The following is a 15,963-nucleotide window of genomic DNA, read 5'->3' as shown; positions in this document are numbered from 1 at the left end:
CCAAGATCGCAGACTTTATCATTGATGGAAACATTTATATTTACGATGAATTAAAGGGCCACTTCAACAATTCAGGATTTAACTTCCATAAAGTTCGTAGAGGACTCATGAAGTTAAAAACTGAATGGTCAAAATCAATGCAGCAGAGGCAGAGATACCTTGACTTTTAGTCCGTCGTATGGGTCAAGCTCCAAAAACACTTTCCACAATGCCTTTCATTTTGACCCTAAATAGCTGATAAACATCCATGTCTTTTAAAAGTCCCATGGCTTGAAAATTTCACTTTGAGTTTTTTTAACAATGTGAGTTCCCCTAGCCTGCCTATGGTCCCCCAGTGGCTAGAAATGGCGATAGATGTAAACCGAGCCCTGGGTATCCTGCTGTGCCTTTGAGAAAATGAAAGCTCAGATGGGCCGATCTGGAATCTCCTCCTTATGAAGTCATAAGGAGCAAGGTCACCTCCCCTTTCTCTGCTTTGCCCACCCAGAGAATTTGGCCCACCCATGAGAAAGAGAGAGACATCATGGCTTGAAAACAAGCGAAGCATGGCAGTTGGTCAAGGCCACACCCCCACCCTCCACCTTGCCCTCCCCTCTCTCCTCCTCAATAGCATTTAAAGCTACAGACACAGAAATGGCACATCCTAAGTAAAGCTCCTTGTGGGACTAGCTCTAATGGATGTAATTCCGCACCAAGGCTGAATTTTGGGAAAGAGACTTTGGATACAGTATTAGGGGACCATTAAGGTCTATACAGCAAGTCATAGGACCTTTAAACTACACCCCTCCATTTTGTAACACCATGAGTGCCATTTTAAAAGGAATAGTCCAACAGAAATACACTTATTCGCTTTCAAGATTGATACCACTTTGCGTCAGTCCAGTAAATATAAAGCCAAAGTGAGCAGCTTGTTAGCTTAGCCTAAAGCCCGGAAACTCCATGCCAATCAATATTCTGGCACACACCCTCGTTAAAAAGCATATTTTGTTTTTACACTTCGGTTTTTAACTAGTGAGCTTTAGAGGTGCTGGAGGACAGATTTTTGTACCTTTGGACAGATCCAGGCTAGCAATTTCTCTCCGTTTCCAGTCTTTATGCTAAGCTAAGCTGCTGGCTCCAGTTACATATTGACATATTCAGTTTACAGATATGAGAGTTGTATTAATGTCCTCATCTAATTTAAACTATTAATTTAACAACACACATCTGTACCTCCTCAACAACTTCCCTTTTTCTTTATTTCTGTTACCTGTGTGTGCTTAAAGAGAGAATATTTGTTTCAAATTACCCCAAGAACAGCCTCAGACTGACTGTCAGTCTTTGCAGGCGTTAGATTCTTCGCCCTTTCTGCCTTCTCTCTCTCCTCCTCAATCACTTCTTTCAGGATGTCATCAATGTCTCTGGTTTTTAACTGTGCCGTGTGAGTCAAAGCCTCCTCGGTGCAGATCTGGAAGTCTAACAACTGGCTGCAGGGTGAGGCGGTCATCCTGAGGTTCACGGGTTCAGGATGTGGACTCGGCTCATTTTCTTCCAGTGTGACCTCTGGCTCTGGAGAGTTGGCCCCCTGAGGCTGCGAGGGCTCAGCCGCAGGAACTGGTGGCTGCTCGGGGAGGCTGCTCTCCTGACCGAGGGGTAAAGTGGGCGTTTGATGTGGCGGCTGTGTGACAGCAGTAGCTGGAACAGAGGGTGGCTCTGCCTCCTGAGGATGAGTGGCATTTGGTGGGATTGCAGCTGACTGAGGGGCAGCAGCTTCTCTCTGCTCGGTGACTTTGTGCGTGGGTTTGGATACAGGCGGCTGACCTGCTGGGGCCTGAGTAACCACAACAGGAACGTTCACCTTGTAAAGTTGACCTCAGCGAGACAAAAGGGAAGAGTGAAATGTTATTTCAACCTATTAGTACATGCTGCAAACTAAAACAGATTTAGGCCCATAACAGGTGAAGTCATTGTGTACCAGAAGCTGTTTGTAGAGTGACTCCAGCTGGTATCTGCACAGGATAAGTTAACCCAGCAGGGAGGGAAAAAGTAGCAAGTGTCTCGGAGTTGTTCTGAAATGAAGAGAAAATATAATAATTATTCCAACACTGGCCTCATTAATGTGCTCATAACCCTGAGATCAACAGGTCTGTCTCACAGGTATCATTTTTATCTGTCATGTCAGACAAACAAAGTGAATGTGACTATGGAGGCAAATAAAAGCCATTTAATCTTATTGTTGAAATTGAAATGCTACTTAAAACAAAGCAATCAAGTATTATACTATGACATCCATGTAGCTAAATTAATGTGGTTTGACTTCCCGTCTTTGAAGTTACCAGGAGGTCATTTCACGTGATTTATTTCAAAAGTATTTTTAATTCAATTAGTAAGATTCTGCTCTAAAAATAATAAAAAAATAAATAAAAATGATTGGTTAAATTCAGACAACAAAAAGATGATTTTAAACTTAAACATCCAGGCTACCTAGAATAAAAAGAAGCCTGAATGGAAACGATCATACAGCGTCAGACAGAAATAAGTGTCTAATATAGTTTGTTTGTTTTTTTAAAAACAGAGGAAGAAGTATCCTTGGCAACCCAGATGTTCATGTTGGAATTTTCCTCTTGAATGTAGGCGTCTAAAATTTACAAATCCAATTTAATGCAACTTTTTCCGAATAAATCTGAATTTCTTAACTTTAAATTACACCACTTATTATGGACATTCCGAAATGGGGAGTTCAAACCACATACATTCAGATAGAATGAAATGCTATTAATGTAATGGTGTTTAAATTTCAACATTGTGTGTTTTGATAAAATGTAACAATAAGAAACTCTGCTGCTTTTCAGATTCAAATTAAGATTTTCTTTGTTTCCGTATGTGCCCCTCATGTAAAGAGCCATATGAGGTCAGGGAGGTGATGTAAATCTTGATGACACTTGCCTTCATTGGGAAACTGTGGATACTGTGACTTGCGGGGATCACAACTGAGGCTAAGAGCAAAAACCAGAGCAGAGCAAGTGACACAAAAACAAAAAGAATGTGATGTCTTTTCTCTGAATCACTTCACTTACATTAGTTAGTGCCCTGTATGGACATTCATGCCACATATATCTAATTTGAGAGTTGCAACTTTACACACAGGTACCTTTTTCCCATTTGGGGTACATTTAAACTAACTGAACTACTTTAATTAAATATTATTTGACAAGTTGTATTAATGTACAATGTAATTAGGTTTCTTATGCCAGAATCAGTTCATTTCAAGCAGTACCACGTTACCTGCGAGTTCCTGATCAGTCTGACTGTAGTTGGCGGGGAGCTGCAGTACAAAGTTGGATGAGTTGATAGTATTTTTCCTTAAGTCTTCCATTGCTTTTGACTGCATCATCTTTGACTCCCAAAGCTGCACAGCAAGGAGACACAGCAGTCTGTTTTCCTGGTATGATGTATATTTCCTCACTAGATGATCTAACTTTACTGTAACTGACAGCTTGAGTCAAGATGTGCACTACCGTATATCCATTTTTATTTTATTTTTTTATAAAAAATGAAGCAGGCTTATGTAGAATATAACTCACGTGTCTTAAATCGTCCAGGACGCGGTCTTCCAGCCCTTCATCCAAGAAGAGCTCCCTTATACTCTCAATCACATCATAGATTATGGACAAGTAGAGTTTGGCCTGTAGTTGTTTACAGAAACTGCAAGTCAGAAGCTGCTGAGCTTCTTATAAAGATAAAGTGATTTGTGTATGTTTTGATACGCAACTAACCAAATTCCATTCAAACATCTGCCTTTTCTATGTTGCCGACTGTTGGAAATTGTATACTCATATACCTATATGTAACTCAGGACATTTTCTAAACCTATCTCAGTCACTCTTCATTTCGGGGTACTTATCAGTAGCTTATCCTTTTTTTTCTCGCTAAAAATGTGCATTTTCAGAAGAGATTAAAGATGTTCCCACACTCTTCACTGTACATTTAAGTCGATTTAAAACGACAAAAATCCTGATTAAAATGTTAGTGAAATAAAATGTCCGGGCAGACTTTTAAAAGAGACAAAAAACATCGTTGATCTTACTGGCGATATAGATCAACGGCCAGACGTAGTTGATAGATAGTTTTGCTAGTTAGCCTATAGCTAAATGGCAGTTTTGCTTACCACTGGGCCTGTGTTGTTGGTCAGCATGATTCAAGGCAAAAAATAACTGCAGTCCGGTGACCATGAATGGACTTTGGGAACATAATACATACAGTTAATGGTGATGAAGTCAGATTGTTCTGTCCGCACCGACTTGATGGAAAGTGAACACACAGGTGATAGTAATCAAGCTCCACAGAGAGATGTGATTGGAGCTGAGAAAGCAGTGATCATAGTAACAGTGGATTCTATTGTGTTTATAATCTTAAAATGTGTTTTGGAATGGACATATATTGTAATTTAATATAAAATATATAATAAATATATTCAATCCCTGTTGCTAAAGCAAGATGAGAGTTTAGGCTTTCTTCATTGTGAATCTCATTCATTTTACCATCAAACAAGCCTGACTCATTTTGCATCTTCATGGTAAGCACACATTTGATGGCATTGGTCACATTTTTAAAGGTTACCGTGAGAAATTCTGCTGTAGCTTGAGAGGCATCATGCAGTCCAATGCTGGATGTCACCTGTTCAGGGTTGGTGTCCCTGCAGGTCACCTTCATCCACCCACAACCGGGATCTCACACAGGGGCGTATAGCACAAAATTCTGGGCCCTGTAGAAAGGCATTTTCTATGGGCCCCACCCCACGTACACAGCTATTCATTCTAGCATCTTTTTGGGCCCTGGGTACTCACTCCCCTTTTTCCCCCCAGTCCGACGTCCCTGATCTCATGCATCGATGTTGAATATGGCTTCAGTGCCAGTGGTTTAGTTGTCAGTAGCTTTTTTTCAACCATGTGGTTTTAAAGAGATCTCGGTCCACAGAACCGTTCCAGCTCTAGTTTTCTGGTTACTTTCAAAAGTTTACACTACAAGGTTACACTCTTGCACATTTTCCACAGCGCCAGGGGCTACATACAGTGTCTGATCCCAAGAATTCACAATGACAGGAGTTAAAAACACTTCATTTTGATCTTGGTGTTCAATACATTTGTAGCAGCAGGAGCCATGACCCCTGCTTTCTCCAAGCATCTGTTTGGTAATGCTGGCGATCTTTCAACACTGTAGGCTGACTCCTCTGATGAAGATGAGAGTGCTGTGGCTCAAAAGCGGCAACTAACAGCCCCATAGCTCCCACTTTACTACAAAGCTGCTCTGGACCCAGAAAGAAGCTCTCCTTATTCTCTTTATTCCTATATATAACAAAAATTACATGAAAAGTATTGGTCCATACTACATATTTCAGAGATATAAAATATTAAGTAATTTGAAATTGAGATTAAAAATAATTCATGTGATGGAAGCATAGACTAAATATTAAGTCTATAGATGAAAGTAACTTTTGTCAATTTTCTTCTACAAACACTAGCCCCTTATTGCAATCAACCAGAATTGACCTGTTCAAGCCAATATCACTTATGATTTTGATCTGATTTGATTATGATCAAATTATTCTCACATCTTTTGTTAAACCATTTTGATAAATGGAGTGCAACAGTCATCATTTTCAGTCAAACTCACCTTTAGGGTTAGGATACCATTTGTTGTGTGTGTGTGTGTGTGTGTGTGTGTGTGTGTGTGTGTGTGTGTGTGTGTGTGTGTGTGTGTGTGTGTGTGTGTTTAAAGGCCTTTTTCCACCTAATACACCACTTCCAGATCATGCAACATAAGTGACTAATCATCAAGTATTAATACCTTAAGACCATATAAACACATAGTAGACACACAATGAATAACAAGAAACAAGCTAGGGGAGAGTATAGAGACTCAAAGGTTCCAGGTTGAGGCTTTCCGGAGTGACTCATCACCGAAGGGTCCAGCGTGATAATGATCGCATTAAAGAAAAAGCAGCACTTTCGTGAAACAATACTGTTGCATGTGCAGTGTGTTCCTAAAGAGGCAAATTCAATCCAGAGTACGATGCTTCACTCTTACGAACCTTTGCACTATCAGTTAATCAAATCAAATAAATCACACAGCACTTGCACAAAATCATTTCCTATAAATCTCAGGTCATTTATTGAGCAGCAGCCTGTCGTCCCTCACTGCTGGATGTCTAAGTCTCTCAACAAATGTCATGATGGGAACAATTGAGTTAATTTGTGCCGATTTGACACTTGGTGAGATGTTTGTTTAAAACTATTTTTGCTCCTTTGTACAATAAATAATTACTAGGTTAATGAATAAGTATTATTGTGGTGTGTTAAGATTGTGCAGTTCTCCAGTACCCCTTCATTTAGCAAGGTATAAACTCAGTTAGTGTCTCTGTGTGTTAAAGACAGACACGTTCAAGTCTTAAGCACATCTGTGAAGAAGTACCATGAGTCATTCAGCTTTAATTCATTTTTACTCTTGATGTACATAATATCCAGCTTAAGCCAGGTACCTCATACATAAAAGTCATCACTGAAGGCCTTGTTGTTCACTATGAAGCTTCATCATCTTTTTTTTCTTCTTTTTTTTTTTTTACATCCAACCTATTCACAACCCAGAGGCAGAAAGATCACATAATAAAGATTTGATTTGTTTAAATAAAATTACAGTCCTCCAGAATACAACCTTGGTATATAGTAAAAGATCAGCTTGAGGTAAGCAACACAAGTAATGAGCTGTATTCAATGTGGAAAAAAAAAGAAAATTAATTTCACACTTAATATAATATTTGCAACCTGTGTTACACAGTAAATTTCAGACCTCACGGTTGTGTATAGCTGCTACTACACCACAACTATTTCAATAAACCACTCCAAAAGGTGGGTCGTAGTCAAGTTGGGTTAGTTCCAAACTGCAACTGCTGTGTCATTTTGTAAATGCACTTTGTCAAAAGCAAGACAGTTACCCTTTCAGCTATGAAATTATTTTGTGGCTTTTTGGGCCAGTGCACTGCTGAGAATGGCTGATAATTGGCATTGAGCCTGTTCAACCAAATGGCCCTTGTAATTGTGATTAACTCACTTCAGACAAATGCTGTTCTGAGGGGCTCAGCATGATGTGACCCACCTTTGAACCAATGTATTTGTGCAAGTAAAATGTCATCACTTTAGCCTTTTTCCACATTGTTTTGTTTTGTCTGCCACTTCCATATTTGTTCTGCCACTTAATATTTACCCTAACCTTTAATAGTTAAGCTACACATGGACTGCAAAATAATGACGATCAAAAATCATCATGCAACTTCCCCATAGAATTTAGTACAAATGAGGGCGAATTAAAACCTAACTGAACACATTTGGAAGTATGTGAACTTTAAACATTGCAGGGCAACAAAAGGCCTAACCTTAAACATCTGCTAATAATTATTTTTTCTCAAACACAGTGAATATTGCGCATTACTTAAGCGGTTTATCTCATGCAGCGCGTTGGGCATACATTTATCAAGGCTGCCAATCATTCTGGAGGGCAGTGCAGATGACGCAAATGCAAGCTTATATACAGTACTCGTATAAACTATAGGCGTACAGTTAATACATCTATTAAATGTAAAGTGCTAGGCAAAAGGACCATGGTAAATTGTTTATTAGGTCTAGACTAATTCAGTCTCAGTTAAAGGATACAAAGTCGGTTAACCTCCATGAGTAATACTACCAGGCTATGTGTAATTAGATGAATTTGATACCAGATATAAGCAGAAAGTCCCTCATCACCCTTGTTTTTTGTTCTTTTTTTGCCATCCCTTTTCACCATTAAAAAGATTTGGCAAATATCCTGGATAACGTCCTCTCCGGAGCTTCTTTGATAATCACTGTGTCATACAGCCAGATTGCTTCTGTGACTCTGTTTGAATCCATTTCTTCTCCACCTCCACCTAAAGAACACAGAAGGTTTGTTGCACTAATAAATAAAGATGTTTTCTCTATCTACATTATGGTTGATGCCTGCATTGAGTAAGATATTATCACACCGGTGAAACATCTTACCTGACAATGATAGCGCGTCCAACTGGTCACATGTTTCTGCGGCTGGATGTCGTTCGCAGTGCCCAATGACTTCACTCTGGTCTGTGACACAACGGCGCCCATAATTTCACATTCCATCGTGACAAAAGGGTACCAGTCACTTGGGATCTCCTGATCAGATCCCAGCTCTAGCTTGCAGGAAAATGAATGGGGATGATCCACTGCTGCAAAGGAAAAAACAAAGGTCACTTGTAGTTAGAGTGTCACACCACTGAGCGGCAAACTTACTGAAAACATGCACAAGAAACAAGGCCAAGGAGCTAAAGAGAAAATTGTACTGCATGTTAGGCTGGAGTGCAGGACTACATTTCTCAGAAATGTATTACCCGTATTCTTCGCAGGCAGTCGGTCAATCCTCCACACGACGGCTGAATATACATTCTCATACTTGACGGTGCCGATTGTCACCTGCATGACAGGCTGTGAATTTGCAGCGCTGACAGCGCCCAAGCAAGTGTTTCTGTTCATACGAGCCTTCAGTGATCTCTGTCGCAGCAAGGCCACTGTCTGTGTCACTTTGATCCAGTCGCCTGGCACTGGCACACGGATCACTACATTCTCACACAGTGGGTTCATGTCAGACACCCCCACTGAGGAAAGGAAGGTGGCTGACATGTTTAGAAAGGCCTGGAGCTCCACATAGGCACCTTGAACTGTGACGACAGCTTTGATGGAAAAGGGAATTTCTGTGCAACCCAGAATCTCCGTCTTATACCGCATCAACTCCACCCTGCAGGCCTCAGGAGGTGCGAACTTTATCAGCCGGGACCTCTGAAACTCTGTCTCATTCACACATTTGTGAAAATGGCAGTCTGCGATCTCCATCCAGAGTTCACCGTCCTCCTCAGACCCGTAGCTGGAGTCAAAGCGCAGCAGTCCCAGATCGTTAAGGGCAAGAAAACAATCCCCTAGTCCGTTCAGGAAAGCCAGACAGTGAATCTGGGTGAAGGCTGTCCGCTCCATGACTTCTCCAAACTTATCCAGTCGAACCCAGATGTGATCAGTGATCTGCAAGGACAGCTCCTGCTCCTCGTAGTGCCGCCTCTGCTGGTGGTGTATACACAATTTGAATATTTCCTCTTCCATAGAGACTACCAGGTCCTCCATGTCGTCATGCACTGTGGAGCCAAACTTGAGCAGCTCTTCTGCCTCCGCCTCATGACTAACTTCCAGCTTGGGATGGTAGCGTTTCTTTTCTGTGTACGAGAAATGTTCCACCTTCACCGAGAGGACTTTGCGCGGCTCGCCGTAGCTTTCCAGTTTAAGATCTGAGAGCCTGCATTGAGGGAGAAGCTGGAACTCCTTGTAAGGCTTCTCCAGCCCTTTCTCGTAGTACATTTGTAGCACACCTCCGGGCAACAAGCGGAGGTAGATCGGCCCCCACTGTCTCGAGGACATGCGGTTCTTTTTTTCAGGAATCCTGAGCATGACCGACCAGCCGTCTCTTTTCTGGCTACGAAACAGACCCCGAGGAACGAACTGAAATGAACCCTCACTTAACACCTCACGTTTGCAACTTAGCCGCCTCTCCTTATCTTTTTCGGTCTCCGTTTCATGATTCGTTTCTGCTCGTAGGCCTTCCAGTTTCTGGCAAACGTCGAAGAAGGAGCTCTGGAGGTGGTCACGCGGAGGCTCGCTGCCATCTTTGGTCCGAATAAAGAAACGTGGTAGGCTGTTGTCAGATTCTGAGTCTGAGGAGGAGCTGTCCACATCTGCACTGTGTCTAGATCCATCCCAGAAGGGGTTATAGTGTCCTGAGTTCCCCTGGAAAGAAGGGAAAGGGCTTGGTCCATCTGAGGTTTGATGCAGGGCGTGTGGTGCAGGAGAGGGAACAGAGGTGGTAGACGTGCTGGAGTAACTCCGGAAGAAGTTATTTTCCAACGTGTTGAAGTGAAATGGGGACGCACTGCTAGGAACCCCACTCACAGGAGTGCAAAAGGGCGTGTTACATGGTACACAGGAACTTCCACCAGGACTTGAGTGGCTTTGAGGGGATTCCAGAGATCTATTGAAGCTCCAGGAAGTATCTCTGATTGGAGGAAGAACTAATTTCAGACCATTGGGACGCGGTACTGATGTTTTGATAAGCCCTGGTGACTGTAGGGGCTTTTGAGGTGATGAAGGTGGTGTGTTGTCATCTTCAAATGTGACCCAGTTTGAGTGATTTGTGGAACACATGGCTGTAGAGCAGTGATGACCAGTTCCAAGCAACAATTCCTCCTTTGTTGGGTTAACTGTCTGTCCCCCTGAGACCTTCTCCTCTGCAAGAAAACAAATAAGAATGTTATTATAAATTGAAAAAAAAGTTGTCTTAAAAGCTTCCTTTCTTTTTTTTTTTTTTTTTTTTTTTTTAAAAAAGGTAAAATCTCAGGATATTCCAGAGGTAACACACGTGCTTGAACGGATGAGTTCTCAATTGAAAGCTTGAGCAAATTCATTTATCCTGCGGTAGAAAAGAGAGAGAGAGCTCCTGGGGATATGAATAAAACATATTTCCTTAAGGTACTCCATTAAGACGTAATGAGAGACTGACCTTGAAAACCTGGAACATGTTTACATATGTTAACACCACAATTAACTAATGCTCTTTTGATGTAAACGCTGAAGCAAGCACTCTGCAATGCGGTGTCAGAGAAGCAGCAGATTTTCTCTTAGTGACACCAGAGCTTTTGCTGATTTTTAAGCTTTTGGAGAAGCCTTCATACAAACATTAACTGAATTGTCTAGCAGTACATGATCAGAATAGTGAAGAGTCTATTATAGAGTATCAACCAACTTTAGGCATGTGTAAGAAGTTCAAAGAACAAAATGCCAACTAATATATTTTTCCCTTTTCTTTATTTGGATATTTTTTTGCAAGCAATACAGAAAGGGATACAGCACTGTAGCCTTTATTCACTCCGGACAAGGACTTTATTTAACAGTAATTTATTCAGTAGGGTTGATGTGAGGAGTATTGTCTTCATGTTCAAGGTATCTTTATTATCCCCGGAGGGAAATTTGGTTTACAGCCAGCAATATACAGACAACAAACACCAAAAAACACAACAAAATAATTACAAAGATTACATTTCAAGAAAGTCATTCACAATGCTGATGGCAGCAGGAATAAATGACCTTTTGAACCTATTTGTTCTGCATCGCGGCAGATGCAGTGTATGTATGTATCTGATGCATCCCAATGGTTGGCTCGGATCAGCTAAGATCAACATGGCTTTCTCTAAGGATCTGTCCTTAAACAGGTCATGGATGTTGTTCAATGGTGTTCCAGCAATTTTGCAGCACACTATTACAAAAAGTGACCTGTGCCAGCAGATAAAAGAAAAGGTAAGATTTCATAAAACAGGAATAAAACATTTTCATAAAAGTGGTGTCGACATTAAAACTGCGAAGCTTACGATAAAAGTGCATATCCTGATGTGCTTTTTTTTTTTTTTTTTTTTTTTACACACAGCATCAACAAGTCAACAGCATTTAGTTTAAAGCACCACTGTGCCTATGTACAGCCTGATTTAGTTCATATAACAAGAAGTGGAGAATAGGATACAGCGCCGTAGCCTTCATTCTATACTGAGTTTGTACTGGAGGCTTAAAAGCGAAGAGTACCGCTATTGTTATCTTGACATATGGGCGAGGCCAATAAAACAGTACTGTGCTTCTTATTGTAATTCTAAACAATACATTGAGATATGCACTACCAAAATCTATTCTTCTTATTTAATCTTTGGAAAACATTGATTTGTCTAAAGAAAAAACATTTTGGAAAACATTTAATCTAAACCAAATCTACATCACCGGTGGAAATCTTTTTTATCCATAAATTATGACAAATTGACACTGTTTGTGTTTCTCAAAATTTTATTTTCTCAAAGAATTGTGATATATGCGTGATAAATGTGTTTTTAGAAGCTCCTACTGGAGCAGAGGAAAACATGTTCAGAGAAAAGGAACTGTTTTCAATGGGAAACATTTTGGAAGTTTAAAGGTTTTGTATTGCAATTTAATGAGCTAAAATGTTGTATTTTAGACATACCATGCTTTGAAATGAGCATAGTCTAAATATTTCATTGCAAGCCTGCTCTAAAATGCGTGTGAGAAAAGTTAGCCGTGGCGGCATAAATCCTGCCTCATTAACCAGCATGAAGTCAACTGGGAGAGAGACTGCATGAAGCTCGGGAAAGGAACAACGATGGTTACCATGACTGTTTTATCCTCTCTGATAACAGATCTGCAGAACATATTTAAATAGGTATTAAATGCTGTAAACGTGTGGGAATATCGCTAAACAACAATGGCATTCAGGCTAATAAGCAGAGAATGAACATGTTGTAATATTTATACAATTGTGCTGTTAATTTTCCAGCCAGTCAATCACAGTGTGTCTTTTGATGTGCTGGCAGCTCTGCTCTCACTAACATCAGGCTCACAGGCCACATAGAATCCACTTTCAAAATGTTGAAGCCGCATCTCCCCATAAATATCTTGAAAAAAAAAATTGAAAGCAGAAAGCCTCAATTACAGCCTTCCTCCTCCCTTCTAGATCACAGCCATGACTTGCATGAAGGAGACATCCAGTGGCAAGTTCCTCTAGCTATAAATAAACTGGGAAGTGGGGGCTCTGCTTCGGGTAGTGGATTGACATGTCTTCAGTCAAACACTGGAGAACATCTTTCTAATGAGGGGATGTTTACAATGGCACACAGACATTCAATGAGTTCATCCCTCGTCTCCGACTTATAGAATCCCTCAGCTTTGGTGCAAAAGAGACGGGCACTGAGAAGGATGAGTTCTCCAGGGGGGGTTACTGACAAGGATGAGTTCTCCAGGGGGGGTTACTGACAGTCTTTAAGATTAATTTCCAGTCTGCCGTCTCTTTCTGGGCTCTCTAGCAGGCGGTACAGAAACGAGACGCTGCTAAATCTACAGAGGACAAAAGAACACATTCCACACGTTCCTCGGGGACAAGCAGCTTTGCACACAGGAAATACCAGCCTGCTCTATCCGTGTGAACTGACAACAAATATTATCTTAATGTTATTTTATCAATTTAAAAAAAAAAAAAAAACGTACCAGATATTCATAAATAAATTCATAAACTGGTTTGTCTGGTTGTTCATTACTGTCAATCACAACAAAACAGCAACATACAAGGAGCCTGGGGATTGAGACAGGCGTATTACAGTAATTAGGTACTTTTTGAAATGTATAAAAGCAGCCTTGAGTAATTAATTTTACAAGTTTGCCTTATTTTTTTCATTGTTATCGTCTTAAGACAGGGTCACATAACTATAAAGTAATGCAAAGACAAGAATTGTAATTGTGAAGAGCAACTTTGTTCAAGTCTCTGAAAATTTGTTTTAGCTTGGTTCCCATTTAAATTGCAGCACTGCAATTAAGACAAAGAGTAGTCTAATCCTATACATTGTCAGATTTATCATTACTGATTATTACTATACTTATAGAAATGACTCCACTTGCTATACCTGAGGTAGACAAAATAACACACACCAGATGGCCAATTACTTAGTGTCTGAAGTCACTTAATTATTGGGTTAAAATGAGTCATAATATGTTGCCAAATAGATGCAATCATTAGCTTTAAAAAGAGGCCAGTCAGCACTTTGATATGAAAACTAAAGCTCCAAACAGATCCAATTACATGTGCAACTGTCAAAACTGTCAAACTGCAAAATGATTTAACATGTGAATAGCATGCGTCTAGAATAATGTGACAATGTATCACAAACACACAGAGGAACAGCAATCACAAGCTGACACTAACCACGGGGATATGAGAGAAAACATATGCTACTTCTTGGCATTCAACCCTAATTATGACCTATCTTTATTGCAGCTATTGTAATGATCATTTACTTATTTAAGATTAAAGTCCATTTTCATGAGGAGTTCTTGGTATTTTGTTATTATCTACTGTAATTCCTGTATTGACTAGGACAAATCCCTTGATGACAGGAAGCCATTTTCAACAGTCGCCTGACAAATGATGACTGAGAGGAAACTATTGTGGTTTAAGAATAAAACTGCTGAATAAAAAAAAAAAAAAAAAGCACACACATTTGAACTTTAACCTGGCAAACAGATGGTTCCTGATTAAATGAGACAAGTTCCTGTTGGATTATCTGGAAAATCCCTGTGTACTCACACTATAGAATATATAGTTTTCCTTAGAAAAGTATACAACTAAACAAAGTAAGACACTATCCCTTTTTCATTTGACGGGAGAGTAACTACTGTTGTGACCACAAAGACTATGTAATCTAGTGCAGAGCTGAAAATGTGATGACCCATTTCCAGTGGCAATACTGAAGCAGAGACAGATCAGAAAGTTTGGGTGCTGCTGCTTTTGTCTCCTCTCCTCACACCTTAAACACACTGAATAAATCAATGTTATGTTAGTTATAAACAATAATTCCAGGGGATCTATTGTAAGTTTGTTCCTGTTCAGAAAAGCATGACTGGAAAAAATAAGCAGGAATGAATGGGAGATATATGTGTCAGCTGAAGCACTTAAAAAAAAACAAAAAAAAAACGTTTCCACTATACCACTGCATGTAAGTTTATTCAAGCAGTAGTGATTCATGTTTATCTCTGACAGCTAGGGGAAACTAAGAATAAACTAATGGAAAACATGCATTTCATAATATATTTTAAAGCATCCTCAAAACAAGACTGTAACAATTGCAGAAGTAAAAACAACGTCTTCATTCATTACACAACTGCTCAATTCAATACAGCCAGGGGTTTTGTTGGTACAGCCTTGTTTGGTCTGGTAGCTTTTGCTTCTTAAATGTTAGCTAATGTTAGCTAATTTTAGCTAGTAGGCTACATCTCTACAAACAGACATGACTGACTCTACTCCACTCTGGTTGTTCTAACACTACGTTAGCACTTACCATTATCCCGTCACTTGGCAACAGTGGCTACAAAGTGACAAGTCTCACTATAGAGACCTAAAAAACTAACCAAAACGTATTGTTTCATAATGATAGATAGCACATAAATATGTCCGCGAAGGGACAAACAATATGTAGGCTATTTCCAATGATTGTCATCTACATATAAATTGCATCCTTCGGTATGTTTGAAACACCTCTTGAAACACACTATTGTTACAGCGCATTCTTGCAGCGTGGGGTCAGTAAATGCCAGACACGTTACCGGTAAACGACATATTTTTTGTCGCCCATAACAACTCTGGCTGGAGAAAGAAAACAGTACCAGCATGCTGTCTTCCACAACAGAGCCAGGCCCATGTCCCCGGGCAGAGAGGCCCACTTCTGGGATCACTTCTGCGCCTTTGTGTTGACGCGAAGTCTGAGTAAAGTTGTCACTCTGTTGTTCTACTTTGTGAGCACAGCACACGTCATTCACTCACAACCCGAGCAACGACTGACAACAGACTGAGTCAACATTTACGAAGAGTAAAGCAAAACAGTTTTAAGTCGTTTCTCACGGACGTGGATCACAGCTCTCTCAAAACAGACCTGAGTGCGACCAGAAGATATGAATACTCACAAATTCACAGTGGTAGTACACTTATTAGGTCATGACTTCTGTTTAATGGACGCGTCTGTACTCTTGATGTCGGCCGGTTTTCCCTCAAAATGGCAGAGTGTAAATCCTGGGAGTTTTAACAGCGCAGCGATTCCCCTCCCGAGTTCACACAGACTGTCCTACAGCGGCGGGACACTGCAGGAATCATATGGCAGGAGTGAACAGAGCCGTGCTGCGTTCACGGCTGTAGGAAATGTCGCAGTCAAGAGATGGGCGCGCAAATCACAGCAAGAAAAGGGAAACATTCACCTTGGCTTGAGGGATAAGATAATAGGCCTATTGGTTATGTCCCTATGAATGA

At 40.4% G+C, this 15,963-nt stretch overlaps 1 protein-coding gene across 1 annotated transcript in view; it reads right to left on the bottom strand.

Moving 5' to 3' along the window:
- Nucleotides 1-15,913, bottom strand: part of LOC116052138 (stonin-1) — a 17,145-nt gene extending 1,232 nt beyond the window's left edge. Inside the window, exons 1-8 of the mRNA XM_031302670.2 lie at nt 15,624-15,913; nt 8,414-10,348; nt 8,049-8,251; nt 3,564-3,665; nt 3,265-3,388; nt 2,926-2,975; nt 1,955-2,048; nt 1,289-1,851 (exon numbers count right to left, since the gene is read on the bottom strand). Of these exons, the coding sequence (XP_031158530.2) occupies nt 1,289-1,851; nt 1,955-2,048; nt 2,926-2,975; nt 3,265-3,388; nt 3,564-3,665; nt 8,049-8,251; nt 8,414-10,265 (2,988 nt within the window). The 5' untranslated portion in view covers nt 10,266-10,348; nt 15,624-15,913. The remainder of the gene's footprint in view (nt 1-1,288; nt 1,852-1,954; nt 2,049-2,925; nt 2,976-3,264; nt 3,389-3,563; nt 3,666-8,048; nt 8,252-8,413; nt 10,349-15,623) is intronic.
- Nucleotides 15,914-15,963: the final 50 nt, after the last annotated feature.

Source organism: Sander lucioperca, chromosome 15 (genome assembly GCF_008315115.2).
Source record: "Sander lucioperca isolate FBNREF2018 chromosome 15, SLUC_FBN_1.2, whole genome shotgun sequence".
Classification (NCBI taxonomy): Eukaryota; Metazoa; Chordata; class Actinopteri; order Perciformes; family Percidae; genus Sander; species Sander lucioperca.
The sequence above is the reverse complement of the archived record's forward strand: the minus strand, read 5'-3'. Positions and strand labels throughout refer to the sequence as shown.